Source organism: Typopeltis vanoorti, chromosome 9 (assembly GCF_054136105.1).
Source record: "Typopeltis vanoorti isolate ZY-2024b chromosome 9, IOZ_Tvanoo_1.0, whole genome shotgun sequence".
Classification (NCBI taxonomy): Eukaryota; Metazoa; Arthropoda; class Arachnida; order Uropygi; family Thelyphonidae; genus Typopeltis; species Typopeltis vanoorti.
Genome location: NC_143557.1, coordinates 124,539,940 through 124,564,041, shown reverse-complemented (window position 1 = coordinate 124,564,041; position 24,102 = coordinate 124,539,940). Strand labels below are relative to the sequence as shown.

The window sequence follows — 24,102 nt, the reverse complement described above, 5'->3', positions numbered from 1 at the left end:
GAGAGAAATTAGCCAAAATACTAATACAAGACAGTGTTCAAACCAATTTTAACTTAAGGATCTAAGAGCTGGGTTAGAAGTAAAACAGTTGACAAAAGACTAGAGACTGCAGATATGAGAGTCCTGAGAAAGTTTAGGGGCACGAACAGATGGCATCAATTGCAATATCATATTAAAAATGAGGATATTAGGAAAGAACTTGACATTGTCAGCATCCAGGAATGCATTACAGAGCAAATCTCAGGTGGTATGGTCACTTAAATAGAATGGGAGAGGAAAGATTAGCCAAACAAGTGTTTTTCTGTCAGGTTGGCAGGAAAAAGATCTAGAGGAAGACCAAGATATAGATGGATTGATACAGTAAAAAGTGCCTTAGAAGACAGAAATATAAGATCTGATAATATTGAATTCTTTACAGGTAACAGTCTGATTTGGAGCAAAATTGTAGGAAGTTAGTAATGGTGTAAATTTTTCATGTAGTAGTATCATATCCTGTACACCATTTGAGGGTATATATCAGGAATTTGATGATGACGATGAAAAAAAAAATCTCTCTAAAATAACACAAAGGTCGAAACCGGTCTGGTAGTGGCCCTTCTCTTAATGCTTAGCATTATACATGTCCGCAAGGAGATGTGCTTTGCATTATGGGAGATACTAAGACAAGGAGTGATGAAAGCTTGGTCCGCCTGTACCACGAGTTGCCTCAGTCCTGAAGATACTTCAGGCACAAACTTTGTTTGCTTACACTTGGATAAAGTTTTTTTTGCCTGGCCTGGTTGGTCGAGCAGTTAGCGTATCCACTCTCCAGCCAAAAGGCTGCAGGTTCAAATCCCATGGTGGGATTCGAACCTGCAGTTTTTGGTTGTCTGTGGAAATACTAGTGGTGGTGGTGGTAGATGGCATTGGTGTAGTTGCAGTTGGGGGATTAAGTAGTGGAGACAGTGTTGTAGAGTAGGTGTCCTCCCTCGATGTCTTTCGACTCCCTGGAGGTGTCACATAATAATAATAATAATAATATAATAAATGCAAAGAACCTTTACAAGGCTTTTTCAACTGAAAATGAGTTAGTTATATTCACATGGAATGAAAAACCTGAATTACAAGGAGAAGGACCCTTGCCACTCAGGTTTTTCATTCCATAAGCAGGCAAGCTAGATATGTAAATATACTGAAATTTATCCATTCTTAGGAGATGAACCAGAGGAATAGGAAGATAGCTTTGTGAAAAATACCTGAAAACTCTCTAGCCAATGGATTCAACCCCCAAAAAATGGGGAAAGATGGAGTAAGAGAGAGAGAGAGAGAGAGAGAGAAAACTGGCTTTTTAAATGCAAATCTGTTTTGCTTACAAGTTACATTTATCACTCAAAAAAAAAAATAAATAAATAAATAAATAAGGCTTAATTTTTCATTTAAAAGTAAACTAATTTAACTATTCAGGTAAGACAAATGTATAAAATAAATGTACAGATGCGTAAAATAAATATTTGTTACATTTATAATATAATAAAATGCCAACTTCCTTTTTTTTTACCTTGTAGAGTTACCTAATATAGATCCTATGCCTGAATTCCCTAAATTAATAACAAAAAAAAATCAATATTCTGATCACATAAAATACATATCAAGTAAAAGATGGAGAAGGAAATATTTTTAAAATTATTTCAGAGTATTTCATATTAAGTTGAGGCTAACAATAAATAATTATATCTTGCATCTAAAAGGAATCAAGAAAATCCAGCTACAAGAAAAGGCATAAGATTAGAAAGCGAAGGAATTGATAAATATTCTATTGATATTTTCATCACCTGTGGAAAAAAAACAAAAAAAAACTTGTTTACTGAAGGTTTTAAGATAATAAAAACAGATTTATTAATTTTTACATAGTATGCTGCTATTGTGTGTAGAAAAGATTTCAGGGTAAAGGAGAGTATGTGTACGTGCATGCACACCCACGCACACACAATTTTTCCCCTCATCAAGAAGCCAAAGTAAATAAAAAAAAAAAAAAAAAGTTAAATACTAGAACAAACTCAAAAGAAAACATCAGTGGCATTCAAGATAAGCACCATTACCATAAGAAGAAAAGAAGTGTAAAGACCAGAAGAATTAGAGAAATACCACATTGATGTAATTAGTGCTGCTGAAACAAAGAAGACAAAAACAGGTGAGATTTTTCAAAACAACAACTATAAGATGTTATAGTTGGGTAATAAAGATCAACAGCAGCATCATGTGCTCATTTTGGTTGGGTGTGTTGTCATGTGTAACCAAATCTGCATAGAGTGGGGGGGGGAACAATGTGTTTGCTTTAAGATATATTAGAAAACTATAATGAAGGCGAGTGCTGCATTTGGTTGTTATATTTGAATTACTTAAAGGTTTGAATATAATAGTAAATTTGGAAGAGGAGGATAAGGCTTACCTCCTTCGACTACAATCATACAATCTGCAAAAGCTCTGGCAGAAAACAAGACATTCAGTAGATCAGCTTACCTCCTTCGACTACAATCATACAATCTGCAAAAGCTCTGGCAGAAAACAAGACATTCAGTAGATCAGCTTACCTCCTTCGACTACAATCATACAATCTGCAAAAGCTCTGGCAGAAAACAAGACATTCAGTAGATCATCAACACTGTTTCCCATTGTAAATAAGGGCAAAAAAGTTATAAATTATTTATAGAAAATTATATATTAAAACTCCTAAACACATCAGTTAACACTGAATTCATGCACACAAAAAACAAAAGCAGCAACTCATGACAATATCTTCACTCATATTTGCATATTTCACACTAACTTCTTGACTATTTTTCCTTCATTCTTGTACTGCTCCAATGTCTTTTGCATCTTTCTTTATCTCACTCCTCACTGCTATGTGATTCACCACATTCATATCATATTTGCTATTCCCTAACTTTCACTTTGCTCATAGCACTTATGCACCAGCTCTTTGTTAACCTTAACACTCAGTCTTGGTCTATCACAGTCTCTCTCTCTCTCTCTCTCTCTCTCTTTGCTACCAGACAAACACTCCTTCTTCTTGTAAAATATCAGCCAAAGTCACTGACAGATCAATTCTGCCATCATGCCTTCCATCTGCTTTAAATCTATACATCTTATCCACATAATCCAACAAATACATGTAGCGCTCCTCACATTTCAAAAAATGACTATAATCGAAATTTAACTCATGCACAGACAAATTCCACTGTCATCTTGCTTTAGATGCCCATCAATATACATGGCTCTGAGATTAAAGACTTTGTGAGACTTTGAAATACAACACAAATCCCCACTGCATACCACAACTTCTACAGCAATTCTTACCCATATGCACATAAAATTTACAGTTAATTACTCCAAAAAAACTTCTCTTAACCTGGAGCATTCTTTCACAGGTCTTCATTTGAAGTGTCTCATCACCAATAATAAAAACAGTAAGGACTTGTTGGCTTTCTGTTCATGACATAGACTAGTCCCAACTAATATCTTGTTCTTGTTACCAGAAAAATTAAATAAATAAAATATATTAGTTATGCTATACACTGGTGTCCAAAACCTAAAGACAAACACTATTTCTGAAGATTACAACACAAATTCAGATGAATCAGCTAACGGCAATTTGTATAACTGACAATTTCGAGTAGAAAGTGAGTACACATTCAAATTTTTGAATCGAACACATCACACAGTAGCACCCAGGATAATAGGCAAAAGGCTGTGCTAAGCAAATTGTATATGAAGGATGCTCTTTTCATGAAGGAATAAAGATGTGAAACTGGGATGTGTTGTAATGTCTAAAAGACATCCTCTAGATGATTTCATGCAGGAAAGAATTATTGGAAAGCTTGAAGAAGGCCATAGAATTACTGATCTTGCTAGAAATTTGGAATCTTATATAGTGTTGCATCCAAGCTCTGGGCAGTGTTTCAAATCAATGGAGTGTGTTCCAGACGTTTGCTAAGAGTTCACCCCTCACTCTACCATGGAGAATGAAAGAATAATTTTGGTTATAACAGCAAAATGTAACTGATGCACCATGGGAGATCAGCTTGCAAGTTGGCTTCATTCAAGTACAGGTATGCTGATATCTCGACAAACTGTGGTAAGACATATGCGAAAAGCGGGCCTCTATGCCTTCAAGCATGTAGTCTGCATCCCTTTATCCACAGCTCATCACAGGGCTCATTTTCAGTGGTGTTGTATCCATAAAAATTGGACAACACCAATGGGTTAATGTAGTCTTTACGGAAGAGAGTGATTTTAGTCTTTCCTCTGATTCTAGATGACACTGATCTGCCGTGAAAGTGGTACTGCTTACCATTGTGAGAATGTTCTTGAAAGGGATAGATACGGGATAGATGTGGCATGGCACATGACAGTACCAAGCCACATCATACATGAGCAGTGGAGATACTTCTAGAGACTGAGCATATTAATCGAATCAAATGGCCAGCATGCTCCCCAGATCTCAACCTTTAGAACACATTTGGGATGCAATAGGGAGATGCACTGGGTCAGTCTCCCACTGATGAGACCTCAATAAAGGTCAAAACCTGGGTAGTGGCCCTTCACATAATGCATAACATTATATATTCTGTAAGGATATCTGCTTTGCATTACGGGATACTAAGGTAACTGATATGAAGTTGTGAGCCTCTATATACAAGTAGCCTAGTCGTGAAGTCACTTCACGCACAAACTTTGTTTGCTTACACTTGGATAAAGGATAAAACCAAGAATATAATTTCTTGGCATCTTTAATTTATAGTATAACCATTTCAACTGCTGCTCGAAATTCCCTCCAGAAAAAAACAAGGCCCAATCCTTGCTCTAAAGGAGAAGTGGGCTAGTTTGCATCAAGAACTCCTGAATCACTTGATGTTAAGCATGGTACAACATTGCAAGAGCTGCTTTGCAGTTCAGGGTGGACATATTATGAAATGGCTCTCCACATAGTTTTCTGTAAGCACTGTGCATTAATTCCTTAACTGTGACTATATGAAATTTGTAACTTCTGCCAAAAATGTAATACAATTTAATTTGAATGAAATTTATCACAACACATTTTTTGTGTAATATAATTTATTAGTATTCTGGCAATGAATATATGTCCACATTTGGCTGTAGTCATGGAAATTTTTCACATACAGGTAAAAATGTAGTTCGTCCTTAGCTTTTGAACACCAGTGAAATGTGTTATTTTTTATAGAAATATTTTCATGCTGGTTCAGAGCACAAGGATGCACAGAGAACTTGAAATAGAAAGTGATAAAGATTTAATTTTGCAGGATAAAAATGAGTTTCACAGGGAAAAGAAAAATATGTACAAAAGTTTTTAAAAGAATCAAATTCAAGCAGCTTTCAGAGGTGAACTGGAGACTCAAATATAAAATTATTATTCAAAAAGAAAATAAATGCATTTGAAAACAAAGCTGAAAGATCCACTGTTAGATTGAAATCTAACAGTGGATCTGATTTTCATGACAGTGAGGCATGTAGTGAAGCCATTTGTAAGGATAGAAAATAAGAACTATGGCAAACTCAGGAAGAAGAAGTCATTGGAAAACAAGAAAACATATCAAAAGTTCCCCAGCAAGTCAGCATATGGTCCAGAAGAATCAGAGAAAAATGTAACAAAACAAAGCAATGTGAAAAAGTAGCTAGAAATTGAGAGAACAAAAGAAACTGGAAATAGCATGATGAAAGGATCAACAGTTGGAAAAATCGAAAGAATGAATGAATCTGGAAATAGTGTGAGCGCAAGGTTTGAAAGTGGGAAAAATGGCAAGAATGAAAGAAAGTGAAAGTTGGACGCATGGACTAAAAGTACAGAAACTCAAAAGAATGAATGAGAGTGAAAGTGTGAAGCAGGAGTCGAGAGTTAAAAAATGAGAAAGATTGGACGATACTGAGAATGTGATGAGAGATTTGAAAGTTGAATTGGGTTAGATGAGGCAAAAGATGAAATGGATGCAGAGTGAAATTAAGAAAATTCGGGAGAAAATTATTAAAACAAATCAAGTAAGTACGAAAGAGTTAACGAAAGACGAGTGAGTGGTATTGTATGGCGACTCCATTATTAAAGGTGTGCTGGATGAGAGGATGCACAAGGTATGTTTTCCAGGTGGTAAAATGAGTAGAATGATTCAGGCATTGGTTATGAAGAGGGAGCGAGCAAAGGAGTTGAGGGTTTTAAAAGGTACGAATGACTTGACAGAAGACAAAGAGCACATCAGAATGGACATTATGAGGCTGCATACAGGGACGAGCTGGCCATATGTGCAATGTGTGCGACACATACAGGTGCCAGGGTAGTAAAGGCACCAAAGAGGAGGAAATACTTAAAAAAAACGTTTTTTTAAAGTGATTTTTTTATTGGGGGGAGGGGGATAGGGGCACCAACTAAAGTTTTGCACACAGGCGCCGGACACTACTGGCATGCTACTGGGTACAGGGGTGCCAACTAAAGTTTTGAACACAGGCACCAGACACTACTAGTGCGCCTCTGGCTGCATAGATGGATATAAAGAGAATAGTGTGACAGGAAGGGGACGTAGCATGTTACCTAGGTATGACTGTGGTGAGATGAGGTGGAGAGCAAGGATTATGAATGATATGTTGGCTGAAGTGTGTGAGGAGAGGGGAGTACAATTTGTTAATGTGTGGAATGAGCTTGAAGGACGAAGCAAACTGAATGGGAGCGATGGACTGCATTTGAGTTGGTTGGAGAGACTGTTGCTGGAAGGTAGAGAAGTGAGTACAGAGAATGAATCAGATCAAGTGGGAAGTGATGTGGAAGAGTAGAAGAGTACGACAGGAGAGATTGAAGAGGTGGTTATGAATGAGAAAGTAAGTGGCATGAGTATGGAAAATGAGAGAATGGGTGTGCAAGATAAACAGGGAAACGAGGAATGTGCAAGATGAACAGGGAAACGAGGAGGCTCAGGGTGGACAGGGGTACACAGCATGAGAAAGGTGGATGCTCCAAGAGGATGTGAGAGCATGTTTTAGACAGGAAAGGAATGGGATGACCTGGGATCAAGAGGAAACAGAATTGAAGAGAGTTCTAAAATGAATAAGCAGAAAGGGAAATGGCTCCAGTCAAGCATGGAGAGATCACATCTAAAGAGTGGTTTCAGTGGAAAAAGCTGTAGATCCAGGAATGAACTGTTGTATTTATATACAAATACTAGAAGTGTAAGAAACAAAGCAGATAAAATGGTTGTGCTAATTGAGTTTGTTTGCCCAAAAATTGTTGGAATAAGTGAGACATGGTTAGATGAGGACGACATCCTGACAGGAATAGAGATAGAAGGGTATGATATGTTTCGTGAGGATAGAAGGAGTAAAAAGGGAGGGGGGAGTGCTATTGATGATAGAGAAAGTTATGTCCATACAAAGTAGAGATGCAAGAGGGAAATATTGCCAGTGGCTTTGAGGCAGTATGGTGTGAGATAGAGGTGAATGGAATGAAACACTTGGTTGGATATTGTTATACACCAGGTAATGTGGATGGTAGTGACTATTAAATGTATAATCAAATTAGCCAAGCAAATAAGAAAAGAATGGTCATTATGGGAGATTTTAATTATACCAATATAGACTGGAATGATGAGATAGAAACTGGAAGTAAAGAAAATGAGTTTTGTGAGTTTTTGAGGGTTAACTACCTCAGACAGTATGTAACAGAGAGCACACCAAGATTGAGGGTCTTGGATTCGGTCATCTCATCAGAGGATTAATTATAAATGAAGTTTCAAATCACCCACCAATTGGTGAGAGTGACAATGAGGTGATTACCCGAGTAGTTGCCAGCAGTGTGAGGACCTCTGTAAGAAAAGGGTATATGCGGAACTACAAGGGGGGGGGGTTGATTATGAAGAGTTCAGGAGACAGCTTGCAGGTGTAGCATGGAATGAGGAGTTAGCTGGAAAAGAGATCAATGCAGCTTGGGGATTTTCAAAAACTATCTAGTAGATGCAATATCTAAATGTAGTCCAAGGGTGAGAAGGTTAAATAATGTAGGTGTGAAATGGATGAATAAAGAGATTAAGCATGCGATACAGAGAAAAAGGGCATTATGGAGGCAGTATAAGAGAAGTGGTAATAACCAATTCCATGAGGATTACAAAGACCAGGCAAGGCAGGTGAGGGTAGCTAAAGAGAGGTTTGAACAGCAGTTAGCTAATGAAGCCAAAAGGAATCCTAAGGAGCTCTTTCAATATGTAGCAGCAAAAGAAAGAATGATTATGGAAATTAGACATTGATTGGAGAAAATGGCATAAAGACAGCTGTTGCAGAAGGTGTGGTGGAGATACTTAATGGGCAGATCATAAAGGACTTTCAATCTTGTGACTGTGACTTCATGGAGAGATTGAGAGCAGTTGATGATGGGGAAGAGAGACGGACTGTAAGTGAGCAAGAGGTGTATGGCGAGTTGAGCAAACTAGATATAAATAAGGCTGTGGGACTTGATAATATATCACCACGTATTCTGAAGGAAAGTGCCAGTGAGTTGACGGCAGCCTTGACATATTTTTTTGATACGAGTCTTGTACTGGGTCAAGTTCCTAAGGAGTGGAAGGAAGGCAAGATTGTGCCACTTCATAAAGGAGGTGATAGAACTCAAGCATCAAACTATAGGCCTATCTGTGTGTCAGGTGTTGTAGTTAAGTTTTTGGAGAAGCTTGTGAGAACCAGGATCCAGAATTGGGTTGACAACAATAGTATTATCTTTCAGGGACAGCATGGATTTACTAAAGGGAGATCATGTTTTAGTAATCTACTTACTTATTACAATAAGGTGACTGCCTCCATGGACACAGGAGAAGGATAGACAGTAATATACTTGAATTTCGCGAAGGCTTTTGATAGATTACCGCATGATAAGTTGATAGTCAAATTAGAGTGGATGGGTTGGATATTAGATTGGTGCATTGGATTGGAGACTGGCTATCTGATAGATATCAACAAGTTGTGTATAAGGGAGTGATATCCAGGAAGAGGAAAGTTACTAGTGGCGTGCCTCACGGGTCTGTTTTAGGGCCATTGCTGTTTAACTGTATATGAATGATATTGGTGAAGATTTGGATGGAGATATTCAGTTGTTTGTAAATGATGGAAAGTTGGCACGAACCATGAAGAGTAGAGAAGATGTTGTGGCCTTACTAAGGCTTTGATTAGGCCACACATGGACTATTGTGCCCAGATTTGGTCAACTGGTTTTCAGAAAGACGAAGAGATGTTGGAAAGGTTCCAGGGTTGACTGACTAAGGTAGTTTCTAACCTCTGGAATGTCGAGTATGAGGAAAGATTGAGAAGATGCAACTTACAGAGTCTGGTGGACAGGAGGTAGAGGGGAGATATGATAGAGACCTACAAGTTAGTAAGGGGTTGTTATAGGATTAATGCTGGAGAGGTTCTACAGAAAACAGCGAGAGATCGCAGAGAACCAGAGGTCATCCCTGGAAACTGTATAAAGAGGGTGTGAGTAGGGGAGTGAGAAGCAGGTTTTTTTTAATGCAGAGTGAAATGAATTTCATGAATGATTGGAACCTTTGCCTGGGAGTATGATGTCTGCAGAGAATTTGAGTGCATTTAAAGCACGGTATGATGAGCTGTGTGTATGATAAAAGGACCTCCTAGATGAGTCTTTGACTCCATGGGGGGGGGCTTAGGTAATAATAATAATAATAATAATAATAATAATAATAAATATAAGTTGTTGGAAGACTGTTTAGTTTTTAACATGTGATGTGATTATGACATCTTATGGTCACTCCCATACCACACTGAGTTTTGGAAATGAAGCCTTCTGCTAGAAGAAGTGGTAGGGTCACAGATACCCTTTCCACAAAGTGTTAGTAGAGCAATCACAATCATCCATATTCCTGGTGGGATTTGAAACTGTGGCCTCTTGACAGATGGATACAGTAACCTCTCTGCCAAACCAGGCTCGCAGAAGACTGGTATGAATGTTATTATAATTCATGAACCCAATGGTGTCACAAGATTAATCATGGGAGGTCCACCTTACATAACACAAGAATATCATATCACTCCCTTAAACCAGTTTACTGTCTGCATGTTCACCACCCTATCAGGAAATGCATTTCATGGTCCAACCACCCTTCATGCAAAAAAGCACTTCTTGCACTTGCCCACCATTTCACAATGTCAGTATGGCCCTGTCCTTATTCCTTCCCCTTGTTCTACTATATGAAAAATCTCCTCAGTGTCGATCATATAATTAGCTTTCAACAATATAAATGCCTCAACAGTGTCACCATTTTGTCTTCTGTCCACCAAACTCAGCAGTTGGCATGGTCTCAGTCTATCCTGTATACAGTTCCTCGTATCATTGGTATCATCTTTCTATGTAGTTACTTTATCCCCAGTATTTTAATGCAGATGACCAGATACGAGAACAATAATATAAATGTGGTCTAATTAGAGCTTTGTACAGCAAATAACCAATCTTATATCTGATCAAAATCCTTCTTAGTAATGGGTTTCCTTCATAGTCTTTGATACAACCTTCATATTTTTATCAACTATTACCCTCAAGATCCCTTGCCTCCTCCACATCCTTTAGTAGAGTTCTGCAGATAGAATATGCAACCATCCAATTGATGGATCCAAAATTCAACACCTACATTTAGATGCAATAAACTTACATACCTATTCACTTGCTCATTCATCCAGCCTATTCAAATCCTCATGAAGGGCCATTACATCAGCACAATTATTAATGTGCCTTCCAAGCTTCACATCAAGTGCAAACAACTGAATATCTCCCTGCAAACCAGATACAATATCAATGGCACAAAAAGTTTAAACAGTAAAGGACCCACTACATATCCTTGTAGAACTCCACTTGTCACCATCCTAATCCTTCATACTAATCCCTTATAAACAACTCTCTGATATCTGATTTTCGGTCATTATGAACTAATGGTGCAGTATATATAGCCTCTCTCAGATAAGTTAACCCTATCTTCCCATGGTGTGGCCTGTTTCCATATTTGGGACTCGGGCAAGGAGAGTATTACCACCTTAAAAGCATATCTTCCTTAGTTGGAGGAAATGCCAACTAGACATCAATGTGGTGAATGTCTTTTATCATCCAATAAAATACCACTGCTCTGCTTTTTTTGGATGTATGAAGTGGCTACTCCCATGTTCATCTCCAAAGTAATCTCTGGTTTCTGTATAATCCTTTTTTCCCACATGAAGTGTAGGTGATAGCTTTGATGCACATGCTTAACAGACTGTTAAGCATGTACAGTACAGAATGTTAAGCATGACACTGTTATTATTGAACTAAGGAGTCAGTATCTGTTCTATTGCGAGGTACAGCAGTAAATTAGCTTTCCACAGGCTGTGTGCCAATAATACATGTAGGACTAAGCCAAGGGTAAAGCATCTGTTGAAGTCCTAATCAGCTGGTGAATAACCATCCTGTTACCACTTACTCTGATATAGTGTGCTGGAAGAGTGTGAGTTAGCAATGTAAAGGGGACACTGTCTGAGGTCACGCTTGGACTATAATCTGAGCATTTCCAGTGTGGGAGTAATGTGCACAAGTTCCTCACCTCAGATGCATGCCCTTGCTCTTTCTCGAATCAACTCATCCATGAGAGATAGTCATACAAACATTAACATTTTAACTGTGAATGTAAAAAAAATTTTCATAAAAAGTAACAAAAAAAGAAAAGAAAAATAAAACAAAAAATTGTAAAAATTAATAAAAATATACCCTAAAACAACACTAAAATTTCTTCCAATAAAAAAAAAATTTCCTTATCCATTTCAGGCATTTCAAACATTAATGATATAAACCATCACCCCTTACAGACATCAAAACCTGATCTACTATTCTTAATTGAACCCCAATCGGCATCTTCACACCTACAGCTTACCTCAGTTATCCCTACTACATCTTGCATGATGCATTCTGCAAAAAGAGAGGAACATGTTTTTTAACAAATTTGATATCCTTTCTCAAAGGCTATCCAACCTGGAATCCCTACTTTTTCAACCTGCTCTGGCTCAAAATTTTCTTACTTCACTTTATAGCCTTCATTTTCTGTATTTTCTGTCTCCTAATCCTAACAACCATAGTGTTCATTTTTGACTACATATTGCTAAAGGTTGATTTCATACAGTTTAATTACCCAAGCTGTAAAATTGTCTTCTTAGGAGACTTTAACATCCATAACACAAACTGACTTCCCTTCTCTAAGATCACACATTAAGCTGAAAGGGAACCTGAATCATTTGCATGAGTCATGAGCTATTAGAAATAGTTAGCTTACCAACTGAATGCCTGATAATCCTCATCATTCTTCCAACAATCTGGACATTTTTAAGCAGCTTTTCCTCTAAATACACTGTGGATATCTGCTTTTCTCTTGGATGCTCTAACCACAATCATATCCAAGTCTCCTTTTCTATACATTATACTTCTCTAAGACTTGTACTCTATAGCACTATAATTGTGCCACCTGTGATTACCTCCAAAATTTTTATGCTTCTTTTCCATGGTTAGATTATTGATTTTGATCTCCTGATTTAGACATCTCATCTGCATTGAACTAATAACTGAAATAATCTTCACTGATATGAGGGCTCTCATCCTTCTCTCTCCATTTATGAAAGCTCTCCAAAATTGCACCTAATTCAGTCCATAATAAAAATGCAGCATCTGCTCAATGACTTTAATCAAAAATACCAACTTCTTATTCAGCTTACACTAAAGCTCAAAACAAATGTAAAAACGTTATCTACAATTCCAAAACAGAATTCATAAGAATGAATTGCAGTAAGCTTGCCTCCTGCTAGAGGCAAGCGAACAATATGTTGAGGGTGTGAGTACTAAATATTTTGCTTGGAGAGTGATGAATGAGTAATATAGATTTCTAGAATCAGTTATGAGCTTTGTCAGTGAATAAATTCAAAGTGTAGTAGTTGGTGGCACTAGTGTCCTTGGTGAATGTGGCAGTCGTGTTTAGTTAGTCTAGAAAACGTGTTTTTAAATTTAAATATAGTGTGGCTTTTTTGTCTCAAACTGTGCTGCAGTTATGCATCGGTTAGATACAAGTGTCCTTCAGTGGTGTTATTGTTTGGAACTGTGTTGTATATATTGTATTTTCACTGCCGTTTGTTTCACTACTTCAACATGTAAAGATGGCATCCAACAAGAAACGTACGTCAGTGGTGCGCAGGACTTCTACACGAAAGGTTGGCTCAGCGTTACATTTTTTGCAATGGATGTATTGTGGAAATTGCTACATGTATGTGCCGAAGAATGTGAAGGATCTGTGGTCGGTCTGGCTAAATGAGAAGAACGAAAATGTCGACTATGTGAGAAGTGTCAGGATAAGCTGGAGTATTTAGGCATGGAAGCTGACATTGGGACCGTAGCGGAAGGACTTCGGTGGGAGTTCATGAAAATGAAAAATGACCTTCATCTTCTGCATGAGGAATTAGAAGTGTGAGTTTAATGTGTTAAACAGAGAAATTAGGACTATAGAGATTACTTTAGCTGAAGTAACTAGAACAGGATTACATATGGGTGAGTCTTTGGTGAATGATGCAGTAATAAATAGTATGGGAGTGATAGGGAGTCAACAAAATAAAACCACAAGTGGCCTAGAAGAAATGAGATGTCATGAGAGTGAGGGGATAAGTAATCAAGCATTGAGTAATGAAACTGGGAGAGTCATGCTGAATAGCGACGAAAATGAGTCCATGAGTGACGCTTGTGTGGACTTGAATGAAGTTAAGAGTGGTAAGATATATGGTGATTCTATGATTAAGGGTATGGAGAGTGGTATGCATGAGGAGTGCTTAGCTGGTGGGACAATAGAAAGAGTGGCTTTAGCAATAAAGAAAGGGCATGAAGCAGACAAGATGATAGTTATGGTGGGTACAAATGACCTGAGTGGTGGTATAAATCGGGTAGGAAAAGATTTAAGAACATTGTTAGATATTGTGAAGAGGAAAAGTGTCAATGGGAGGATAGTGTGTGTGTGTGTGTGTGTTGCCTCGTTTTGACAATTACGAGTTAAGTAGATGAGCGATGATAATGAATGATATGATTGCAAGAATGTGCAAAAAAAGAGGTCTGGAATTTATTGATATTTGGAGTGTGTTTGAAGGAAAAAGACAGTTGTATGCTAGAGATGAACTGCATCTGAACATGGAAGGGCATAAGCGATTGAAGAAGTTACTGTTTTCTGAACAAGTTGAAGTAACTGGGCAGGGAAACTAATATTGAAAAGGTTGAGTGTAAGAGAGAGAAACTTTAGCACTGATTGTATATTTATTGATCCTTATATGCAGAATAAATTGCAGAAGAGAGGGGATAAAAATTGGCATGGGACTACTGAAATTAGTGACTTATATATCAGTTCTAAAGCTGGTACAAGATCTAGAGGGAATCTGCAATTTTTGTATACCAATGCAAGAAGCATTCGAAATAAGAGAGAAGAATTTTTGGCATTAGTCAGTGCAATCTCACCAAAAGTTGTAGGCATTAGTGAAACTTGGCTGTCAGCAGAAGTTGTGGTCACTGGAATTGAATGTGATGGGTACAGTATTTTCAGGGAGGATAGAGAAGATAGAACAGGAGGAGGAGTACTGTTGATGATAGCCAATGTGTTGCAGCCAAAGAAAGTAGTATATCAAGATGATAGACATGTGAATGAGAGTTCATTTGAGGAGGGCTGGTGTGAAATAGTGACCAATGCAACCAAATATACAGTTGGATGCTGCTATAGGCCAGGGAGTACAGGGGGAGAGATTGAATTCATGCATCAGCAAATTAGTGCAACGAGTACAGGTTTAGTGATTAATATGAGGGATTTTAATTACGGTGATATCAATTGGAAGGAGGAAATATCACGTAGCAAAAAGAAAATGGAGTTCATACATCTTCTACAAGATAATTACTTGAAACAGCACTTAACTGAAGGGACACGTGGTGTGAGATTGTTGGACCTGGTTATTGGTTCAGAGGTTATATGCATAAGTAAGGTATCTTCGTTACCTCCAATTGGTGAAAGCGATCGTTTGGTATTGACTTGGGAGATTGCAAAATCTGTGGATTTTTCTGTTAAGAAGGGGTATATAAGGAACTACAGGTTAGGCAATTATAACAAGTTTCGGAGTGAGCTTGCAGCTATCCCATGGCAGAACATATTGCAGGGAAAAGATGTTAGCAGTGCATGGGATAAAATCAGCAGGTATCTGAAGAAAGCAATATCAGATTGTGTCCCCATGGTCAGGGAGTCAAATAAGGCAGGCATTAGATGGATGAGTAGTACTAGTATTAAGCTTGATCTGTACACGATCGGTACACCAATGAGCAGTACAAGGCTCAAGCTAGGAAGGTTACCAGCATAGTAAGGAGATGTATGAGGGAGCGAAAACTCAGGTCACGTCTAATGTCAATATGACAGAGGAGTTCCCCATTATTGTAGGGCTCCATCAGGGATCAGCTCTGAGCCCCTACCTCTTTGATCTGGTCATGGATATACTAGTGGAGGATGTCAAGAAGGAGGCACCATGGAGCATGATGTTTGCCGATGATACTGTTCTCTGCAAATCATCCCAAGAGAAGCTTGAAAAGACCCTGGAAGAGTGGAGAAAGGTATTGGAGGAGAGAGGGGCATTAAAATTAACTGGGTAAAGACGAATATATATCAATGGGGAGTGATGAGGATATGATCATACGACTCCAGGGTGAAAGGTTAACTTCAGGGAAAAAATTCAAGTACCTCGGGTCGGTCGTTGAGAGGAATGGTGACCTGGATGAGGAAATACAGCACCTAGTAACATGCGGCTGGATGAACTGGAGGAAAATGAGTAGGGTCCTGTGTGACAAGAGAGTGAGTTGTAAGATGAAAGGAAAGCTGTATAAGATGGTTGTGAGGCTGGCAATGCTCCATGGTGCAGAGACGTGGCCTATAACAAAGGCTCAGGAGAAGAAGAAGATGGAGGTAGGGGAGATGCAGATGTTGAGATGGATGAGTGGTGTGACAAAGAAGGACAGGATAAGGAATGACTACATCAGAGGGACGATCAAGGTGGGGCCATTCGGTAAGAAGGTACAAGAAAGCAGGCTGAGGTGGTTCTTCCATGTAGAGAGAAGGAGTGAGGAGTATGTTGGTAAATGAGTGGGGCATATGGAGGTAGAGGGAAGGAGGAAAAGAGGCAGGCCCAAACTCAGATGGAGGGATAAGGTGGCAGAGGATCTTAGGGAGAAAGGATGGAGTCGGGAAGATGCCCTAGACCGGAGAATCTGGAAGAAGAAGATTAAAGATGGGAACGCCAACCCTGTTTAACATGGGATAAGGCATAGCGAAAGAAGAATAAGATAAATGATATAGGAAATGGCTTAAAGGGAGATATACAGTTTTTTGCTGATGATTCAAAGTTAGGTAGCGCAATAAAAAATCAAGCTGATGTTGAAAGTTTGCAGGATGATTTAAATAAGCTGGTAGAATGGGCGAAAGGTAATGGATGTCAGTTCAATGTGGAAAAGTGTAAAGTCATGCATTTTGGGATTAAAAGATTAATTAGTTAAAAGTCTATCACCCAAGTGAGGATATCTCTGTACCTGTATCAATAACTAATGTGGAATTGAAGCTAAAGAATCAGAGGTTTTAATATATTGCAAAATTTAAATGCAAACACTGCTGTAGGCTTAGATGGAATATCAGCTCGGGTGTTGCATGAATGTGCAAAGGAATTGTCAACCCCCCTCTTACTTGGATATTTAATTTAAGTTTGAACTCTGGTATGATCCCTAGGGAGCGGAAGTTAGGCAAAGTGGTTCCTTTGCATAAGGGTGGCTCTAAAACTGCGATAGTTAATTACAGACCAATCACCATCTCAGCAATAGTTGTAAAAGTATTGGAAAAGTTGGTTAAAGACAAAATTCAAGAATGGGTGGATCAGGATATGATACTCTATAGAGGCCAACATGGTTTTGTTAAAGGTAGATCCTGCCTTAGCAATCTATTAACTTTTCATAATAGAATGACATCTGAGTTGGACAAAGGAACTGGCTACACAGTGGTACTTCTGGATTTTGCTAAGGCTTTTGACAGGATACCCCCATGGAACACTGTTACGCAAATTGGAGCAGATGGGAATGGATACTAAATTGGTGATATGGATAGGAGAATGGCTCAGGGAGAGATACCATAAGGTGGTGTATGGAGGAGCCGAGTCCAGGATGAGGCAGGTGACCAGTGGTGTGCCTCGGGGCTCTGTGCTTGGGCCATTGTTGTTTAATTTGTATATAAATGATATAGGAAATGGCTTACAAGGAAATATTCAGTTGTTTGCTGATGATGCAAAGTTGGGTAGTGCAATAAAAAATCAAGCTGATGTTGAAAGTTTGCAGGATGATTTAAATAAGCTGGTAGAATGGGCAAAAGATAATGGATGTCAGTTCAATGTGGGAAAGTGTAAAGTCATGCATTTTGGGATTAAAAGATTACCAGCTGTGTACTACATTGATGGAACAGTACTCCAAGAGATTGATGAGGCTAGGGATTTAGGGGTGTTGGTAGATAGGGAGATGAAGTTCAAAGGACACATTGCTAAGGTGTCCAAGATTACACATTGGATTACTTGGTTGTTGAGGAACACAGTAATCCAGAGATAAAGAGGTTATTATTCCCCCTTTATAAAGCGTTGATATTTCCACATTTGGATTACTGTGCTGGATCACCACAAGTTTGTGGGGATATGTATATGATAATTTATCCAATTCTCAACTGTCCAAGATGGAGTGAGTTCCCTAATTAGGAGTTTTAGGGAAATGATGCAGTCAACTCATGCCATTCCTTTGATGCATTCCCTAAGGGCAAGTATTTTTATATCCGTAGATATGTGTGTTCACAAAGCTGTTTTGCCTGTTTTGAGAGACAAAACCCTCAACCTCCACATGACATGAACAAATTCACTTTTGATTGAAAAGCCCTGGTAAAGGTTTCACCATGCATTACAGGATTCAAACCCAGGACTTTCCTAAAAGGGCTCCTTCAAAACCTACTGTGCTACGAAGGTTCAATGTATGATAATAAGCACTATACACAAAATTACTAAAGAGCACTGTAACTTTACTTTACTAAACTTTAATCAATGAACTGAGAAATTCAATTAACAGGCTGGTGCAATTAAAATACTGCAATGATTTTAAGCAACCACAATCTTTCTTATTTTTGTGTTTTGTATTTTAGCAACTTCATTCTTAACTGTAAACATTATAAATGCCTACCTTTGTGTAGCTGAATCTTAGAAGCTCCAGTAGGTGTTTTAGTTGCATCAACAGTTATTATTTCTCTAGAAATATTTAAAGAAAGGAAAAAGAAATTAATAGAAGAGAATCAAAATATTATATTTGACAAGAAATTAGCATATGATGTTGATTGCAACAAATTATACAAAAGTTTACATGTAAAATATCGCTATGATAGGCTACTTATCGGAATAGAGAAGCTTCGCACTGGATGGAGCTAGACGAAATAAAGTTACTGTGTGCTATCTCAAAGGAAGAAGTGGTAGAAGTCATTTTCCATATGCAAAACTATGTATCAAGGTATCACCATATTATTATAATACTCCAATTAGAAACTGTTGTAGTAAGTTCTTTCATTGTCGTAAATTACTTTATGCTTCATGATAACTCAAGTTCATGTTCCATGTGTAAGCAAACTAAAGTTTGCACATGATGCAACTGGAATATGTGCATTTGTATATAAACAGAGAGAGAGCAGATGGCTTCATATCACTTTGACCTCCTCCTTATCAAAAACTGCTCTAAAAGAAATCAGGCAGATCAAAGCTCTCCATTTCTTTCTATCCTATTTCATATTCTATCCTAATGAACACTGTTCCAACTCAAGGTTCTTTTGCTCCTAAATCTTCTCTTATCTAGTCTCTCCACCTTTCTGTGATGTCCCTCTTGGACTTTTCGATTTTCATTTCATACATTCTTCATGGTATTCATTCTAAACTAATTCTCATGGGGTTGCTTAAGGGTCAAAGCCAAATAATTGGGAGGTGACCTCCACTTTGCCTTTAAGGAATGTGGAGAATGTCCAATCCTGACCTACAAATGGCGCATCCTATTATTAAGTATCTGTGTACTGAACAAACAAGGATAGGCTGCAATTTGGGACTTAGCAGACCAAATTGTACTCTCTATTGCATTAAACCATATGATGGTGCAATGTGGCGAGATTTCATGCCGGCTGGGGCGTTGCCCAATTATAAAGTGAAAGGGCAGATACTGGAATTGACTCAAGCTCAACGTCTAGAACAGGGGTCTTCAACCTTTCAGACAGTGCAGGCCGATTTAAAAATTTCAATGAAGCCTATGGGCCACTAAGGTATACTGTGGTATTTAGAATTGTAAGATGCTTTCCTGATTCAGAAGGAATGCTGTCCATTTGATACTTTACATAAAATCCTATAAAAATAAACAACCTCAGCTTTAAGAGCATAGGTAGGAGTCAGGTTCATGATAAGTAAATACAAACAATACCTGAAAAAAGATAATTTAATGAAAAAAAACATTCATTTTTTACAATGTCAATAGGCAACTTGACAATGTTTTTCCTTGACCAGCTTGTCGATGTTGGCATCAATGTTGGAAGTCGCTATGCGCAGAGTATTCTCGAGATGTTGATCTGTAAGTGGTCTATAATCTGACTTCTTGTCTTGGACTTCACATGCTTCATTCTGGAGAAGAACTGCTCACATAAGTATATTCCTAACAAAGTGCACATCTTCAAAGCATGCTGGCAAAGATTAGGAATGTAGAAATGTAGTCTCTGTAAAACGTAAGCAAAGGCACATTGAATAATTTTTCTCTTAAAGAATAGTTGTTTTAGAGTTCAAGCAGTTCCATTTGTACTGAGCCTGGCATTTTGGCATCATTGACACTGAATAGCATTGATAATAAATCTAAAGAAGACTGTTGGTTACGAAAATCACTAAATCTCTCTTCAAACTCACTTTGCAACATGGCTAATTTTGTAGCGTATTCATCAAGAGACGAACAGTTGGATTCAGTGGGAAGCTGAAAATGAGTTAAGTCTTTTTTTGCAAGTTGTGCCTCCCAAAGTTTGAGCTTGGTCACAAAAAGCTTTTATGTGATCAAACAGTATGCACGAGTTGATCTTTGGATTGTAGCCACGTATTTAGGTCATTCATATGCAACGAGATGTCGGTCACAAAGGCAAAGTCTGTCATCCTCTTCGGATCATTAAATTCTGCGATCAGATTCCCCTTGGTTTGCATGAACTGCTGTATTTCGCTCCTTAAGTCAAAGACTCTTTTAAGAACCTTCCCTCTGCTCAGCCAACGCACATCACTATAACAAACCACATCACCATGATCTGCTTCACACTCTTGGGTCAAAAACTCTTGGAAATGATGATGATTCAATCCTCTTGCCCTAATAATGTTGACAACAGTCACCATAACTTTCATGACATTCTAAAATCCAATAGTTTTCGTGCACAAATTCTCCTGGTGGATTAAACAGTGGTAATGGATGAAATCTTTTCCTTCTAGTTCTGGTTCTTTCCGTAGCAGCGCAACAAATAATTCGTTTTTTCCCATAGCAGGGGCATCATCAGTTACCACACCCTCAAGGTTGGTTAACCTGAGGTCGAAACGCTGGAGCGTTTTCTTGGTGGCTTCAAGAATATTTGTGCTTTTTGTCATTACCTTCATAGGTACGAGTGCTAGCAGTTCTTCCATCACACTGAATTATTGATCAATGCCATGGATAAAGATAGCCAGTTGTGCTGTATCCTTCACATCTGTGCTCTCATCTAAAGCAAGTGAATATGACGTAAATTCAAATGACCGTTTTTTTAAAGTTCCTCCACTGTCATTGGCAAGTTCTTCAACACATCATGCTACAGTTACTCCAGACAAACTAGGTTTTTTAAACACTTCCTTATTATTTGGGCACAGAATATCCCCAGCAACGATGAGACATTCCTTCACAAACTCTCCATCCAAGAAGGCTTTTGATTTTTTTTTAGCAATTTTTTTCAGCTATTAACTTACTTTGACGCACGCATCACTCTGTTCCCCTCTGCCTTTTAAATGTACCCTGATGGCATTTTAAATCAATTTGGAGACAGTTCACTTTGTCCACACAAAGGTGATTGAAATTGGATGCATGCTTTGTCTCTTAGTGTCATTTTTTATTGTATTCTTTTGACACTGACTCACGATAAATTAAACACACAGGCTTATCGTTGGTCGGCACAAAAAAGTACAAATCGGTCCACTTTTCATTAAAAACCCGACAAGAATCACTTGATTTACGCTTTTTACTCATAGACACACACAGTGATGGAAGGTGAACCCAAAAAATGATCCAAAATGGCCGTGTAACGGTTATTATCCACTGAATATGTTATTATCTCACACTAATGAAAAAAGTCTGTCAACATAGCCACAATAGGCTATGGCTGACACGACAAACCTGCATGTGCTTATACACGAATATCACACTGTTCACGACTGACTGACTGACTGTGGATGAGATCCTCTTGTATTTATATGAAAATAACCAAGTATCGAGAACCTTCGAGCGAGATGTATCTGGAGGGCACTAGACAGTACACTCAAATGAACTACTACTTCAGCCATCTACCTGTGATGTTAGTACCACTTGGTGCTGGTAGATGGCTGAAGAAGCATGTCTATTTAATATTTATTTTTATAGGATTTTATGTAAAGTATCAAATGCATAGTGTTCCGTGTGAATCTGGAAAGCATCTTACAATTCTGAATACTGCAGTATAGCTTAGTGGCCTGTGGGCTTCATTGAAATTATTTTTTATTTAATCACGTTTTAATGTTAAGTAGTTATTTTTTCAAAATGGCCGGCGGGCCACGGCAAAGAGCTACGTGGGCCATGCAATGAAGAACCCTGATCTAGAAGAAGAAAAACAAACCCAAAGTCATCAGAAGAACTGATTAGAGCAACCATCAATATAAGGAGGATTAATGGAAAGGAAACTGGGCTTGCAGAAGAACTAGAAAGTACCACATGGACATAGTTGTCATCACTGAAGCAAAGAAGACAAAAAAAAAAAACAGGTGAGATCTTACTAAATAATAAGTATAGGATGTTATATTTAGGCAATAATAATCAAGGAAAGTGACAGATTTCAACACAGAATATGAAGATAAACTTCTTGATTAGAAGGCAGTTTCAAATAGGGTTATGTGGGCAAACTTCAAAATGGGGAAAGACAATGAAACTTATTTGTGTTTATGGTCCCACAGAAGGTTTTTCTAAATAAGAAGTAGAGAAATTTTCAAAGCACTAGAGCAGGCAACTGACAAAGGAAATGGAAAAAATAGTTCCTTTTGGAGATCTGAACAGATGAGTAGAAATTGACTTTCTCATGCATATAAAAATATTTTGAGAAAATTTAGAGAAAAGAGCAAGACTAATAATAATAATGGCAAGTATCTGCTGGAGATCTGCTCAGGATATATATACTAGTCATTTACTAATACCATGTTCCAACATAAAAATGTGCAAATGTCCACATGGAGAGAAGACACAAGAAATAAGAAAAGCTTCATTGACTACATCATTATTGATATTGATATCATCATGCTGATTCAGGATACAAGAGTGTGCAGAGGATTTGAAATTGGAAGTGACCATTCCTTAGTACTGTGCAGGATAAAAATGGATGTCACATTGAAACGAAAAGTGCGCGAAAAAAGTTTTAAAAACAATTAAAGTTGAGCACCTTTTACAGGTAAACTGTAGACACAACAATACAAACAGTATTGAAGAAATATAATAAATTTAGTTTAATCTTTTATCCAAGTGTAACCACCTTACCTCAGTCCTGAAGATATTTTCAGGTGCAAACTTTGTTTGCTTACATAAACAAAGGATAAAGGATTAAACTTAATTTATTATAGCCTAACCAAGTGCAAAATAAACTTCCAACATCTTTCTCTAAATCCAGAGTAATTCAATAATAAGGTGGTACACCTGTTGGCAACTCGTATGGGTAAATATGACATCTCCTATTGCTTCTGCCTTAGTATCTCCACGTTTGGGTCTGCCTCCCACTGACGAGACCTCAATAAAGGTCTAAACCAGTCTGGGTAGTGGCCCTTCCCTTAATGTATAACATTATATATATCTGCAAGGAGATGTGTTTTGCATTATGGAAGATACTGAGATAGGAGTAATGTTAGCTTGGTCCACCTTTGCTCGGAGTTGCCAGTGTTGTACTACCTTACCCCAGTCCTGAAGATATTTTCAGGTGCAAACTTTGTTTGCTCACACTTGGATAAAGGATTAAACTAAATTTATTATAGTCTAACCAAGTGAAAAATAAACTTTCAATAAATTTATTATAGTCTAATGAAGTGCAAAATAAACTTCCAACATCCAGTATTGAAGAAAGAATGAAACATTTTAAAAACAAGAACCAAATCTTAGAGTCTCAGTGGCAAACTCTGAAGAAAACACCGACTGATTCAACTAGGGAGGCATGTGGTGAAGTCGTCTGCAATGATAGAAAAATAAGAACATCATGGTAGACATAGAAAGTTAAAGAAGCAGTCCTGGAAAAGAAGAAAGCACACCAAAAGTTCCTAGCAAATAAGGTAGCAGATGACCTAAAAGAATACAAAGAAAAATGTAAGAGTGCTAAGCTACGTGTAAAAGTAGCTAAACAAAAGACATGGGGAGACTTCAGTAAGAATACTGAACGTAAATAACAGGAAGGTGGAAAAATGTTCTGGAGGCTCTTGAAAAAACTTAAAAAGAGCCAAATAGGATAAACATTACATGACAACTGAAGATAAAGATATCCTAGATGTCTGCAGTAATAACTTTGAAAGATTGTTAAACAAAACAAGCAGTGACAGAACTATAGCAAATTTTCAAGAGAAATGCAAAGAGGAATACATTTCAATACATGAGGTAGAAAAAGCTGTCAAAAACTCGAAATGTTGAAAGGCAGTTGGATTATATGATATTATTATTATTATTATTATTATTATTAT

At 37.8% G+C, this 24,102-nt stretch overlaps 1 protein-coding gene across 1 annotated transcript in view; it reads right to left on the bottom strand.

The window, feature by feature from the left end:
• The window catches only part of LOC150103501 (uncharacterized), a 335,762-nt gene that overhangs the window by 209,896 nt on the left and 101,764 nt on the right, over window positions 1–24,102 (bottom strand). The window contains exons 6-7 of the mRNA XM_090398489.1: window positions 18,308–18,372; window positions 1,538–1,577 (exon numbers count right to left, since the gene is read on the bottom strand). Of these exons, the coding sequence (XP_090254615.1) occupies window positions 1,538–1,577; window positions 18,308–18,372 (105 nt within the window). The remainder of the gene's footprint in view (window positions 1–1,537; window positions 1,578–18,307; window positions 18,373–24,102) is intronic.